The sequence below is a fragment of the Lepus europaeus genome, chromosome 1 (genome assembly GCF_033115175.1).
Source record: "Lepus europaeus isolate LE1 chromosome 1, mLepTim1.pri, whole genome shotgun sequence".
NCBI classification, from domain to species: Eukaryota; Metazoa; Chordata; class Mammalia; order Lagomorpha; family Leporidae; genus Lepus; species Lepus europaeus.
This window is the reverse complement of record NC_084827.1, coordinates 104,906,344-104,922,498: the sequence shown is the minus strand read 5'-3', so window position 1 is coordinate 104,922,498 and position 16,155 is coordinate 104,906,344. Positions and strand designations below refer to the sequence as shown.

Here is a 16,155-nt window from a genome sequence, read left to right as displayed (position 1 = left end):
CCAGCTCTCTGCTATGGCCTGGGAAAGCAGTAGAAGATGGCTCAAGACCTTGGGCCCCTGCACCCATGTAGAAGACCTGGCAGAAGCTCCTGGCTCCTGGTTTCGGATTGTCGCAGCTCTGGCCGTTGCAGCCATCTGGGGAGTGAACCATCAGCGGACGATCTCTCTCTCTCTGCCTCTCCTCTCTCTGTGTAACTCTGACTTTCAAGTAAATAAATAAATCTTTAAAAAAAAAAGTGGTGGAGATGAGAAGTGGAAACTTAAAAAAATATATAGGAAGTGAAATGAACACAATTAGAAGACTGATATTGATCAGATATATGGGATGGGTGTTTAAGAAAGTAGGTAACCTTCATGGGGCAGGCGTTTGGCACACAAGAAGATCTGCATCCAATGTCAGAGTGCCTGGATTCCAGGCTTGGATCTACTCCTAATTCTAGCCTCCTGCTAATATGGTACCCTTGGAAACAACAGGTGATGGCTCAAGTGGCTGGATCTCTGCCACCCACTTAGGAGATCCTGGTTGCGATCCCTGGCCCTGGCTGTTGTGGTTATTTAGAGTATGATTAGCAGACTAGCAGAAGGGAGATACCCTCTCTCTCTCTCTTTCTAATAAATAAATGAAATAATATGCCCCTCAAGTTTCATTCATATATGACTGCATGGATTGTGATGCTATTCACTGAGAAAAATGCCTGGGCTTGGAGGGATGGGACATGAATGAGATAAGGTTACCTCTTCTTCTTTTTTTTTTTTTTTTTTTTTTTGACAGACATAGTGGACAGTAGAGGGAGACAGAGAGAAAGGTCTTCCTTTTTGCCGTTGGTTCACCGATGGCAGGAGCCAGGTGCTTCTCCTGGTCTCCCATGTAGGTGCAGGGCCCAAGCACTTGGGCCATCCTCCACTGCACTCCCTGGCCACAGCAGAGAGCTGGCCTGGAAGAGGGGCAACCGGGACAGGATCGGTGCCCCGACCGGGACTAGAACCCAGTGTGCCGGCGCCACAAGGCGGAGGATTAGCCTACTGAGCCACGGCGCCGGCCTAAGGTTGCCTCTTCTAAGTGGAGATGTTAACAGAGCCATTAGAAATATAGGTTTGGAACTTAGGAAACAGTGAGGTTGGAGGAGTAAGTTATCAGTTACAGTACTAAAGGGGGAATGAAAGTGTGTGAAAAGAAGATCATCCACTGGAAGAATATTCTGTAAATGAAAGAAAGTTCATTAGTTTTGAAAATGTTCTTGGCCAGTGCCACGACTCACTTGGCTAATCCTCCACCCGTGGCGCCGGCACCACGGGTTCTAGTCCCGATTGGGGCGCTGGTCCTGTCCTGGTTGCTCCTCTTCCACTCCAGCTCTCTGCTGTGGCCCAGGAGTGCAGTGGAGGATGGCCCAAGTGCTTGGACCCTGCTCAAGCATAGGAGACCAGGAGGAAGCATCTGGCTCCTGGCTTCGGATCGGCGCATCACCAGTGTGGTGGCCATTTGGGGGGTGAACCAACGGAAGGAAGAACTTTCTCTCTGTCTCTCTCTCTCTCACTGTCTAACTCTGCCTGTCAAAAAAAAAAAAAAAAAAGGAAAATGTTCTTTCATGTTTTAGTACTGTCTTAAATGTATCAAGGAAAAGTTCAACGTATCTTAAAGATAATGATGCCCATGAACATTAAAGACTTTAAGAAGATAGAAACTAAAGAAGCCTGAAGACATAGCTGACTATCTAGAAGTACAATTTTTAATAATAAAGTCATGAGATGATATGGACCTAGACTACTATACTGGCAATAGAAATCATAAACTATCTCTTCTTATTAATAATACTCAGAGAAGCTTTGGAATACAGATTCTTGTTTTGATCATTCCCTAATTTCATTTACTTTGAGTAGTAGAAATTCTACTTAATGCATTATTTTTTAAACTTATAAAAGAATGTATGTCTGTACCAGCAACAGAGATATAAGAAGAAGAATACAATATTCTTACCTACTTCCAAATGTATCCATTGAGCTAAACAATATTTAAAGTTTGATATGTGTTAGCCAACATCTTTCTCTGAACAAAGATAAACTTCTGTGTTTTTTTAAGGAAATAATATCATGCATATGCAGAATCAAAATTTTCATTTAACTTACTGATGTGGTTGCATTTAACTTAGTGATTTAACTTAATAACCTTTTAGTCAAAGCATATGGACATTCTAACATTTTAAAGAATGCCATTAGATTCCAAAGTATAAAAATGCTTTAATTTATTCAATCACTCTCTAATAGATATTCATACTATTTTTATGCTTTTGCAGTACCTTATGCATGGCTTGCTGTGCCAAATGAAAAGTTTCTATTATTGATTTTAATAAATACTGCCAGATGACTTCCCAAAGATGTCACAACGTGCAATCCCACCAGTAAGGTGTCAGAAAGCCCGTCAGTGTTCTTTGCCAGTACTAGATGTCATACTTTTTTTTCTATTTACTTCTAAATTAAGGAATGGAAAAATTATATCCTCTTGTTTCAATTTGCATTTATATTATCAGTGATTTTGTTTGTTAGTATTTTAATGTTTTGTGTTTTGGTGTTCATTCTTATTACCTACTATTTTAATTTTAATATCCAAATTTTGATGTTTATATTTAGTCCTGTAACTCACCCACTTTGAGATTTTCATAGAACAAATTTTGGAATTAAAAAACAACAAAAATAAATTCTTCTCTTTGCAATAAATATCTGTTTAAAACTAAAAAAAATACAATATTATCAGATGAAATGAGGAATCTGCCATATGTAGTAGAATCAACTTCTCCCACTCAAAGTCTACTCACAATATTATACCAGGCAAACCTTCTGGGTATGTAAGGCCAGCTCGTTAACCTCACTTTAGTTCCTTCCTTGTACTACCAGTATATTAACACCCCAAACACACACACGTACACACACATACAATATAGTTTTCCCTGCATTTACTCTCTGACACATGATACCCCACTCTTCTTTGTTATATAACTTGGGTTCGTTTTTTAAATTTCCAAGAAAAATGGATGCATGTGAATATGTATTTTTAGTTTCCTAAAACCAAAGTCTTCTTTCATCTGAAGAATACTTTCATGTGTCAAAAGCATATTAAAACATATTTCATATTTTGTTATTTTCTTACTAGTTATCATTTAATTGATGTTGATCTCACAGAAGATTTTCTCTCATTCTAATTGTAACTATCTCAATTAAGTATTCATTAATAATTCTACATGGTGTTTAAACATGAGTCAATCATGTTTCTGTTAAGGGACATATCCTTTGTCTTATAATAATGTTCATTTCTCTTTCTGTTTGTAGGGAAACTTTTTGGGTTCAAGTTTCCTGGTCTGAGAGTTCTCACCTACAGAAAGCAGTCCTTGCCCCAAGAAGACCCTGATGTGGTAGTAATCGATTCATCTAAACACAGTGATGATTCAGTTGCCATGAAGCACTTTAAGTCTCCTACAAAAGAAAGCTGCAGCCCCTCTGAAGCAGATGATACAAAAGCCTTGATACAGCCTAGCAAATGTTCCCCATTGGTGAATATATCTGGACCTCTTGACCATTCTTCTCCCAAGAGGCAATGGGACAGACTCTATCCTGACATGCTGCAGTCAAGTTCCCGGCTGACTCATTCCAGATCTAAAGAAAGCATTTGTAGTATACGGAGGGCATCTTCCGTTCACGACATAGAAGGGTTCAGTGTCCACCCTAAGAACATTTTTAGAGACAGGCATGCCAGTGAAGGTATGTTTGTATTTTTAATATGGAAGCATATGAATGAATAATGAAAAACTTTTCACATTATTTCAAAGTTCAACATTAATCTTTATTTTTGGGAGGAATAAACGTGATTAAAATATTAAAAATGTGAGTTGTTTAGAGTTGTTACTGGTTCCTCCTTGAAACCTAGTGAGTGACTTCCTTTCTATTGGCTTCTTGTTTTTGAACTAGGATGATTACCATTATCTGCCTACCTCATAGAGAGCTAATTAATTAATACTTAATATAAGAGTTGCTTAGGTAATGAACAGGATCACCTCCAACATAATTTATTTTACTACATTTACCCATGCTCATACACTCACATCCCCAACAGAATGAGTGCTATTTCATCACAGGACTATTTTATTGGCCAACTCTTTTCAAAGGAAGAGATGAATAAAATGTGATGTAGGGAATGATCAGAATGTAGAAACTGACAGGAGAAGAGGATAAGGAGGGGAATCGGGAAAAGTTTAAGGGGACAAAGCAAACACTGAAAGTCCTGATCTTAAAAGTATGTATTTTAAAAAAGTGAAATCAGAATTTATTTATTAGTCCCTGGCATCTATGTTTACATTATTCTATTGGTCAGTAGTGAAGATAAGCATGTTCAAAAAGCAAGGATTCATCATTAACACAATGATGGCTATTAGGTCTGTGAAGCATTTACCATGTACAGGGCAATCTACATATTTGACACACATTAACTTATAAAATTATCATAAAAATCCTACAAGTCAGTGTATTAATCAGTTTTTTACCACTACAATGAAGTAGCTGAGAGAAGTTAGCTTTGTAAAGAGAAAAGGTTTGTTTGGGCCCACCATTCTGGAGGTTCTTAGTCCAAGATCAGGCATTCCCATTGGTTTTGCATCTGGTGATGACTATTTGCTGTTAGAGTCCTGAGGCAGCATAGAGCATCAAACAGCAGTAGGGAGTGCAAATGCCTCCATCTGTTTTTATAAAATCATAGTGCCATCATGGGGCCACCAGCCTAACAGCCTAATTTAAGCCAGTACTTTCCCAAAGCTTCCACATCCAAACACTATAGCCAGATTAATTCTCAGCCCTTTAAATACCATTGCCTTATGACTTTGGGGTTTAAAATTCTACCTGAGTTCAGGAGACAAATCTTGTTCCAACAATAGCAGTTAAGCAACATTTAAAAAAAATATTTATTTATTTATTTGTTGGAAAGGTAGAATTAGAGAGAGAGAGAGAGAGAGAAAGAGAAAGAGAGAGAGAGAAAGAGAACCATCTGCCAGTTCACTCCAATATGTCCACAACAGCCAAAGACGGGCCAGGCTGAAGTCAGGAGCCAGGAGCTTTACCCAGGTCTCCCACGTGGGTGGCAGGGGCCTAAGTACTTGGACTATTTTCCAGTGCTTTTCCAGGCACTTTAGCCAGGAGCTGGATTGGAAGAGGAGCAGGCAGGACTTGAACTGAGGCCCAAATGGCATGCTGGCATCACAAGTACTGGCTTTATCCACCAAGCCCCAGTGCTGGCCCCAAGATCCACTTAAGTCCCATTTTTTAATTGAAGCTACTGAGGCTTAGACAGTTAAGTAACTGGCTCAAGTTTGCACAGCTAGTACATGTCAGAGCCTGATTCATACCCAAGACTGCCTGTCTGTAGTGCACAATCAATCATGCAGTTTTTCCTCCCTTCTCCCAGCATCCTGTCATAGATGGTGTCTGTTGGGCCATTGAACATTCCCCAGTGCTTCTAGGATTCAGAGCACCATACACAAATATATGAGCTCAACATTTCTGACTCCCATGCATTTGGGCTCTTGAAAAGTCTGCTTATCTTTCTTTGTTATAATTTATTTGAGCACCATCACTGCCCTTTCTTCTGCTGGTTTTCCTTTAAAGGCATAAATGTGATCATATGGTTCCTAAGGATGGGCCACCTGACACTTTGCTAATGGACCAGTTATTGTCATGTCTTATTTGAAGACTCTGCAGGACAGACTCCCCTACTATACACTGTATTTTAGGCTTGCACTGAAGTAATTTGTTTCCAAAAATGTTTCATACATTTTCTTGCTTCATTATTTTATTATGGAACACTCTTCCCTACTTTGACCATCCTCACAGTACCATTTGGCCTCAGGGACCTATTTTCCCCTTCCCAACCCAGAAGAATTAACTGATTTCATAATGTATTTTGTGTATCTGTCATTCTTGCCAGATATTCAGGCAAACAATTGTATTGTAGTGAGCCATTCTAGCATTGGAGCTCTGCAGGTTTTACATCTAGCATAATTGTCTACTTCATGGCAGATAGTTGATAAATGTTGGTGTGACATTGAGAAGATCACACTCATGAATTATGTTCCAAAATCACATACATCAATAAATAATGAATGATCTGCTCTATAATGCTCTGAATTCCAACCAAAGTGTTAAGATTGAATCATGTGGAAAATCTTTATCTAAAGGGCATAGGGAAGTACAGAAGGCAAAAGAGGTGAAAGAAAATGAGTTGGCAGGAAAAAATCAAGGAGAGGTAAATCAATATATTTGAAACAGAAAGGACAGTTTGCTGTAAGACAGCTTTGAAAAACTCTATACTTTACAAGAGCAATGAATACATCCATTTTAGTCTGCGGTTCAAAGAAGGTCAAAAGGAAAAAGAAAATAAAATCAAGGACAGTCCCACATTTGTTAATCACCTGAGGCTCTATACCATTTAGCAATGGCAGTCTCAGAATTTCCTTAATGATCCTCTGCAATTTGACCTTTGTATAATAGGTTCCATGGTTGAACAACAATAAATTTTATATATTAGTTTGAAAGACCAATATATGTTTTCATTAGTCCAGTTAGTGTAGTCATCTGTAGCAACCATATTAACTTTTCAAAGGTTGAACTTACATTCTCCAGACAGAACCTGAGTGACAGTATAAAAGAGTGAGAAACAATAAATTTGACAATCAAACTGATATATAAGCAATACATCCTACAGAAATCTGGATCAGATTTTATGACTTAACGTTCCTGTTTTCAGTTTTTTGGAAGAGTAACTGACAAAATTGGGGAAAGGATGACTAAGATTTTTTGTATTTCTCAGTACAGGTACCACACATAGACACTTAGTCCTACAACTGTCTTCGTTTTCCTCTCCCCACCCAAGCTAAGCTGTTTTCAGAAAATCTATCATTTTCTTGCAAATGATACAATGTGTGACTATAGATGGATAAATCCAGAGGATATTTTGTATTTCTGCTTTAGATCAGTTCTATCTAAAAAATCATTGATTGGCACAGAGGAAACTAAATTTCCCGACACATAATTTGATGCATTTTAGAAAATGAGTCATTGATATGGGAATATAGAAAACGTTTAAAATTGATTTCAGTTTTATGAATTCATATAACAGTCTAAATTCCACATGCATCAGATTTTGAATTTAGATTATCTCCTCATTCAAGTAGAGAAATCTCCATCTGCTTGGACTATCTTTTCAGAACTCTAAATATCTTTGCAAAAATATTAATGCATAATATTTTACATGATCTTCTCATTTAATCTGTGTTATCAAGTAGCTTAGAACTGCATTGAGGTAGTTCAAAAGATGTGGGGAAGATGGAATACAAAGATGGTAATTTTAGTGCAAAAATTTTGAAACCCATGCATAGGTTCAACATAATATGCATTTCCATGAGCTTTATGAAGATTCTTCCTATGCATGGCTTTCTATTTTTTTGCACCAAAAATAAATTATCTTCTAATAGCAGTTTCCACAAATATATTGAAGTGTCCTCATGCTTCTCAATCTATTTATGGTGAAGGACCAGAATTTTTTTTCTAATCCATCACAAACTGGATAATTTGTAAATATAATAAAAATATGCTGCCAAAAATGAATTTTTACAAAATAGACAGGCAAAATATAAACCCCACTTGTTTTATCATTAGATTCAGCAGATATGAAATTATTCTGTCACATTGCTGTGGAAGATTTAAGTACTCTAATTTCTGCACTTATGTTGTCATGGAGGAGTAACAATCAGATTTCAGGGCATAGACCACACACTGAGCTTGGAATGTCAACGTGGCATTAACTGTATAATGTAATGTTGGTAGTTTTCTTCACATGTGTAGATCTTATAGAATTTCCAGTTTGGTGAGTACGGTTGTAATTTTGGACCACTTTCAAGCAGTTGTTACTTTCCTAATGATTTTTGGACTCAGCTTCTGATGGAGCCATTATTTTTGTGTAAGCAAGATCTCTTCTATTTTCCCACTCATTTTTATGATTCCCTCAGAGTGGGAAGTGAGTTATCATCCATGGCCACATTTTATGTTGGTGTCCCCTTAATTGGAAATGTGATATAGTATGCAACACTACTAGAATTACTTCAATAGTAAGCTCTTAAAAAGTTGCGATAAAAAACTCAAGATTTTACATGAGCACGGTGTTAGATGTTAACAAAATGTTGACAGTTATCAAATATTGTATATGTTTGAATGAGTTTGATATAACTTTATTTATTTCATTTATGTGTTTCAAAGCTAGTAATGCAAATTTTGTTAGTAGCAAATATCAGCATCTAGAATGCTAATCTCAAAAAAATCTGAAAGCATTCCACTCTGAGATTTAAAATGACACATTTTAATATAAACAAATTTCCTAAATATTCGAGGTACTATACTCAGTGCATTGTGAAAATAGAAATATTTTCACATTCCTTTTAAATCAGTAGATATTTCACTGATTTTTGTAATTATTTTTGCTTAACATTGTTTCAATTATATTTGCTATTTTCGAAGTATACATTGAACAACATTTGAGAGAGGGAGGAGTTAAAATTGTGATTAATAATAAAAGTTGGTTTATTAAGGAAAACTGTTATCTTAAAATTTTCTCTATTAATACACTGGATTAAACTGTATCAAAATTACTTAGCATGAAAAATATTGTGTAGTCTTCTTTTAAATATATTGTTAATGGTGGTTGAGACACTAAAACTGGCTTCTGACAAGGTTGAAAGTTTTGGTACCAACTACTGGTAGCTGAGGATGTCTCTCTCCAAAGTATCATAATTACAAAACCTGTAGCTTGGGATCCTTTTAAATTAAGTAAGATAAATGTTTATTACAGTTAAACAAGGATGTTTCGTATGGCAGATAATATTTTTGTATATGTATTTTACTTAAATAGCACCCAGTGTTAATTGTAGTCAAGTATAAATTTTCATCATTATGTCCTGTTTTCTAATTGCTTTTACAATTACTAGAGGAATTTTAGTACATAAAACATAATTTTAGTCTTCTTTTCATATTTCTCTCTTTTTATCCTTATATGCTCAAAACAGACAATGGTCGCAATGTCAAAGGTAATGTGCAAATGCGGATTTCACCATCTGATGCTTAAAGTTCCCCCTTACTTGGCATGTTAACCTGCCTGCTGGATGCCCTGTTCAATGCAACACCCTCATGCTGCCCTTAGCTAGCCCAGGTGCCTGGTGGAGACATCATGGCTTGATTTTGCTGGAAACATTGTCACTTTCTGAGCTGTGTCATTAAAGTGATTATGAACTTTTTTTCCTGCAAGAATATAAGCCTGGGTTGACAATGAGCACTGCCTAAATATCCAAATCAATGAAAAAGAAACAAAGAGCAAGCTATATATTCCAGTGTAATAGTGGTATATAAACCTTTTTCAGGGAAAACAAATTTTTTTGAGTAGAAGATTAAGTAAACAAAGTGCTACATGACCATATCAGTTCACTTGTTCCTCTTTTGTTTCCTTAAAACTAGTTTCACGTTCCTGGATGGCAGGGGGTATGGTTTTAAGCTTACTGTAGTAGTAAACTGTACATGCATGACAGTCATTTTCTATTTTTTGATAATATATTTTGATCATCTGAATTGTGTTCTATATTAGTCTGAAATCACTGGCATGACCTACAGCTACTGTAGGGTAATATTTTACTGGAAATACTTCGGATAAATTTGGATTTGGCTTAAAATTTGAAATTCACCTCTTTTTTTTTTTTTACTTAATTGCCATAGATACAAGGATTACAAAATATAATAATAATAATCTCATTAAATTTAAAAGTGTTTTGACTTGGTCTTTTACCATAGGCCTTGCATGCTGCTGTGGGTATGCAAATGGTGACAGTGACTTGTTTTGTGCATGTGTGTTGCATGAACACGTCTCCACCAGTAACCATCATTACTTAGCATTCACTGTTCGGCTTATTCTGTATGTCACTGGTGCTCTGACTACTGTGCAGTTTGGTATATTGATTTCTAAATTCCTTTCTAATCAATTCAGAGCTGGCGACTGTTATAAATTAATAGCATTAGAAACCAAAGAAGTTTTCTGGTCATAAGTCCAGGGTTATTTAAAAATAAGGGAAAAATAGCAGTTTCTCTCCTCCCAAAAGTCTTTGTTTTTTCCAATTCAGAGAGGGTCTACGCCTTTTTAATAGTAGCATGTGATTTCATGTACATGATTATTCTACCCTTGGCTTCTCCACTGGGATTTCTTAAAGGGAGAAAATTAGTATCAGCTTGGGTGTTGATTTGCATTGACATCATTCAGAAAGTAATCTTAAGAAACAGGATAAAGACGATTCTTGACAACCTGTCTGTGTGAAATGATTGAACTTAGGAACTGACAATTAGCCTTTCCAGTGATTTTTAAAAAAATTTTTTAGAGATGCAGAAAGATAGAAAAACATACAGTACTCCTATCTGCTGGTTCTCTGTCCAAATGCCTGCATCAGTCTGCATTGAGCCTGGTTGAAGCTAACAGCTGGGAACTCAATTCAGGTCTCCTATTTGAGTGATAGGGACTCAAATACTTGGGCCATCACTTGTTGCCTCCCAGGGTTTGGAATTAAGTGCTAGAGCCAGGATTCAAATGCAGGCAATTTGCTATGGTACATGGATGTCAGAAATGACATCTTAACCATTCACCCTCCATTGACTTTTTTAAATGCAGTGAGAAATGAATTAAAGCACTTTTATTTTATTTTATTTATTTATTTTTTGACAGGCAGAGTGAGACAGTGAGAGAGAGAGAGACAGAGAGAAAGGTCTTCCTTTTCCGTTGGTTCACCACCCAAATGGCTGCTACGGCTGGCGTGCTGCGCTGATCTGAAGCCAGGAGCCAGGTGCTTCCTCCTGGTCTCCCATGAGGGTGCAGGGCCCAAGCACTTGGGCCATCCTCCACTGCACTCCCGGGCCACAGCAGAGAGCTGGCCTGGAAGAGGAGCAACTGGGACAGAATCCGGTGCCCCAACTGGGACTAGAACCAGGGGTGCCGGCGCCACAGGTGGAGGATTAGCCTAGTGAGCTGTGGCACTGGCAGAATTAAATCACTTTTAATAGATAAAATATTGAACTGGCTTTTCTTTCAAACTAGTAGTTCATGTACAAACTACATTGACAAGTTACAGTCATTTCAGGTCAGTTATAAAAAGTAGTATATATATAAAAGCTATATAAAGTGATCTACTCAATCTCCAACTTTTTTTCATCAATCCCACCATTTTGTAATAGCAATAGTTTTTGAACAAAACTGTTATTTTTAAATAAAATCCAGATAACACATCAATTTCATAATCACAATTTAAAATATGTAATACAGTCATCAAAACCAAGATTTGGAATTATTAACCTTTAAGCAATTATTGAAAGTTTCCACATATTAACATTCATAAAGTTAAATCCATCAATTGGAGAAAACATGTGTAAACAATAAAATTTAAAATACATTCCAAATTTTAATGTTTTTACTTTCTGTGTTCCAAAACTATTTTATTATTTATTTTCCATTTATTTTTAATATAAAGAGAGCAGATTAAATGTAGCTCATAGATACAATTCTAAGAATGTACTGGTAATTTCCTTCCTCCCTTCCTCTTCCTCCTTTCTTCCCTCATCTGTCTTTCTTTCTTGTTTCGTTTTTTCAATTCTTGAGAGAAAATTTTTGATTAAGGTTATAGTCACAAACTTAATGCTCCACTAAAGGAAGAATTCAACAAGTAAATAGCTAAAAGACCTTATGGTTCAGCAGCAGTACAGGCAAGGGCTATAAATTATAATCAAATGAAAATATATCAATTTCACTCATATAAAGTAAATTTTAAAAATAATCACAGATCATTAAAACTATAGTAATATATTATTATTCTTAGCTATTTGTAAGACAAAGATATAAACCAAAGTTTGACAAAACATTTTGCAGCATTACTGCAAACTATTAATTTTAAGTGTCTGATTTATTTAATATTTAACAGAATAACTAGTATACCAGTTAGGTAAAGGAAAGTACATTAAGTAAAACAATAAGTACATTAAGTACAACATAAGTATGCTAAGTAAAATAACTAAAAATAAAAGTATTTTGGGGGCTCCATTGATCCATATTTCTATTCTTGTGTCAGTACCAGGCTGTTTAGATTATAACTGCCCTGTGATACATCTTGAAGAATGGTATTGTGATGCTTCCAGCTTTATTTTTATTGTTTAAGATTGCTTTAACTATTCAGGATATCTTGTGATTCCATAATAATTTTAGGGTCTTTTTTTCTAGATCTTAGGAGAATGTCTTTGGTATTTTGATTGGAATCACAATGAGTTTGTAAATTGCTTTGGATAGTATGGACATTTGGGTGATATTAATTTTTCCAATGCATGACCATGGGAGATGTTTTTCATTTTTTATGTCATTTTCTATTTCTTTCCTTAATGTTTTCTAATTTTCATTGTAGAGGTGTTTCCTGTATTCCATTAAGTTTATCCCAAAGAATTAAATTTTTATAGCTATTATGAATGAGATCGATTTTACAAGTTCTTTCTCAACTATGATGTTGTTTGTGTATACAAATGCTATTGATTTTTGTGTGTTCATTTCATATCCTGTAACTTTGCTGAACTCTCTTATGAGTTCTAATAGCCTCTGAGTAGAGTCTTGTGGTTTCCCTATGTATAGAATCATATCATCTGCAAACAGTGTTAATTTGACTTCCTACTTTTCCATTTGTATCCCTTTGGTTTCTTTCATAATACATTTGGCTAAAACTTCCAGGACTATGTTGAATAGCAGTGGTGACAATGGGCATCATTGTCTGGTTCAGGATCTTAGTGAAAATGCTTCCGGGTTTCCCCATTCAGTATGATGCTGCTGTGGATTTGTCATAAATTGCCCTGATTGTGTTGAGTTACGTTCCTTCTATGCCCAATTCGTTTAAGATTTTTAACATGAAACGATGTTGTATTTTATCAAATGCTTTCTCTGTATCTATTGAGATGAGCAAATGGTTTTTATTCTTCAATTTGTTTATGTGATATATCACATTGATTGATTTGAGAATGTTGAACCATTCTTGCATACCAGGGATAAATCTCAGTTGGTTTTGGGTAAATGATCTTTCTGATGTGTTGTTGGACTCAATTAGCTAGTATTTTGTTAAGGATTTTTGTGTCTATGTTCATCGGGTATATTTGTCTATAGTTCCTTTTCATTGATGTATCTTTCAATGATTTAGGAATTAAGGAGATACTGGCCTCATAGAGCTTTGAAGGATTCTCTCCCATTGGAATTGGAATTAGTTCTTCTTTATATAACATATTGCCAAAGAATAGGGAAGATCTATTTCAAATAAATTGCATATTTTATCTATATACAAGTATATACTCATATGTATAATTTAAAAAAATTTTTTTCTAATATTTGGTAGTGGTTTCTAAACTTACATGAAGCACTGATTAACTCACTTCACTTCATACTTAATTTGTACATTGTTTTGTGTACAAATGCAAGCTGTAATATTTTAATATCTAAATTTTAAAAAATTTCTTTAAGATTTATTTATTTATTTATTTATTTATTTATTTATTTTAGAGATAGTGTTACAGACAGAGGGAGAGACAGAGAAAAAGGTCTTCCATCCGCTAGTTCACTTCCCAAGTTGCTGCAACAGCTGGAGCTGGGCCAATTCAAAGTCAGGAGCCAGGAGCTTGAGCTTCTTCTGGGTCTCCCACATGGGTGCAGGGACCAAAGGACTTGGATCATATTCTACTGATTTCCCAGGCTGTAACAGAGAGCTGGATAGAAAGAAGAGCAGCTGGGACTTGAATTGGTGCCTATATGGAATGCTGGGGCCGCAGGTGGTGACTTTACCTGCTACTCCATAGCACTTGTACCCTAAAATAATTTATTTACCAAAATAATACAAATAATTTAGGAATGCATTTGGAAAGATGCCAGGATTATCTGGTTTGTTCCCTTCTGATGAAGAGTTTGGTAATTCTTCTGCACAGGCACATTGGCATCTTTATCTTCAAAGGAGGCTTTCTTAGGAGATCAGTTTTAGTGTCTGTTGCTAAAAGAGTTAACTTACATCCATTTGGCTGAAATATAACTTTCTTTCCATTTATCTATCCTCAATGGACAGAGATACTATCTGGCCACAATAATTTTGGTGTAATATTACAGCATAAAGACAGCAAACTGGAACTCAATCTTTTATTCTAAAATTAAATAATTCCCATTTACCCTTCTTTCATGGGACTTATCTAGTTTCTATTTAATACACTTTCTTAGCACTCTGACACCTTAAAACAGCACTTGAGTTTTTTTAAAAAATATATAACATAATATCAAAGAGTAGGAAAGGTTTATTTCAAATAAATTGCATATTTTATCTATATATAAGTACATACTCGCATGTATAATTTAAAAAAAAATTTCTAGTGTGTGATAGTGGTATATAGACTTACCTGAAGCACTGATTAACTGAATTCACTTCAAACTTAATTGTTTCTCTGCCTATTCAGCTTTTGAAATCATCAGTAAGAGTTTATCCTGCTTTCCCTATTAAGTGAGTAATACAATAATACAATTTTACCACTTTATTGCTTCCATCTCCTTTTCATCTCAAGAAAGTCTGCATAATTTCTCACTCTATCTCTATTTCTCTGTATCTCTGTCTCTACCTCCACACCTCTCTCTCTCTCTCTCTCTCTCTATCTATCTCTATCTCTCTCACAAGGGTATGGTTAGTTTCTAACTTGTCTTGGAGTCCATCAGTCATGAGTGAGAAACAAAATTACTGTCAAGATTTGTTACAGTTTTCACTTTCCCTCTAACCATGAAACCTATCTGACTCAATATGGGTGTTGGATACAAATAGTTTGATGATTACTTCGAATATATCTTTCTAAGAATAAAATTGATTATCCTATGTTTACTTACAAAGACTGTTCATTTACAAAGTTTAATTACTAAACTTTACATTTGCATTTTCTTTAATATCAGGACACTTGAGCAATTTGGATTTTATTAAACTTTAGCAAAGCATTAAGCCCTTAACTGTAATGTAAATTAAAAATAGGTTGTCTAAAACAAATAAATAATAAACTGTAACCAAAAAAACTCAATGCAATAAAAAGTATGGCACAAAGACCCCCTGGCTTAATTTTTCTTTGTTCTATTAGACCCTCAAGACAATGACCTTTAAGAAAAAAAAATGATTTTAAAAATGCTTATATATTAGCTGTCCTCAGAATGTTTCCAGCACTATGTACAGGAGAATCTATTATCCTGAGCATTTCATGCTTCATGATAAATTTTAATAATCTTATCAGATGAATTTTAAACATCTTCATTCTAAGATTTTATCCAAGTTGTTGCTTTACCCTTTAGCTTAATCTCGAAATAGATGGTATTTCTTTGTAGCTGGAAACCAGCCTACTTGTATATAATCCAACACTGGTAATATATAAAAAGCTTTATCTAGCTCTTGGACTGCCTGGTTACTTGGCTTCCATCTTCTCCTAATATATTGAAAAAAATTAATGTGGCCATCCATCTTGCAAATTTCTAAAGAACAACCAGTTCTCTTGTGTATTTTGAGATTTACTTTCCTTTCTTTTGAATCTATTATTTCTGCCAATTCGTTTTCCTTAAATTCATTTACTTTGTTTTTCAGGCTATTCTCCTTCCTTCTATTAGAATCCTAAATCCCATCTGTTCATGATCACTCTCAGTGAGGCTGCCTTTCACCTCTATGTTCCCAACCAAGGCCTCTCTGAATATAGACCTAGGAGGTAGGAAACCCTGTATTCTGGTTTGTAGTCTTTGATTCTCATTCCCTCTAGTCCTCATATTTCTTTTGCCTAGATTTGCAGTTGGTGAAAAAAAGGTATTTTTAACACCTATCACAGTACAAGTAATCAAATTCTGTCTTACTAGAATTTAGGTAAGTTTTAGAGGAATCTGAGTCAACACTGTTCATTTTGCAAACCCCAAAGACTTCAGCACACAAATATCTGCTTCAAAATCTGTAGAAAAAAGTTGAAAAAAAATTATAAATGCCTTATCTATGCAAAAGTATTTTAAGTAGTACATTAATTTTT

The 16,155-nt window shown here is 35.4% G+C and overlaps 1 protein-coding gene across 1 annotated transcript in view; it reads left to right on the top strand.

The window, feature by feature from the left end:
• KCNH7 (potassium voltage-gated channel subfamily H member 7) overlaps positions 1–16,155 on the top strand; it is a 526,117-nt gene that overhangs the window by 375,929 nt on the left and 134,033 nt on the right. Inside the window, exons 4-5 of the mRNA XM_062200019.1 lie at positions 3,322–3,750; positions 9,093–9,113. Of these exons, the coding sequence (XP_062056003.1) occupies positions 3,322–3,750; positions 9,093–9,113 (450 nt within the window). The remainder of the gene's footprint in view (positions 1–3,321; positions 3,751–9,092; positions 9,114–16,155) is intronic.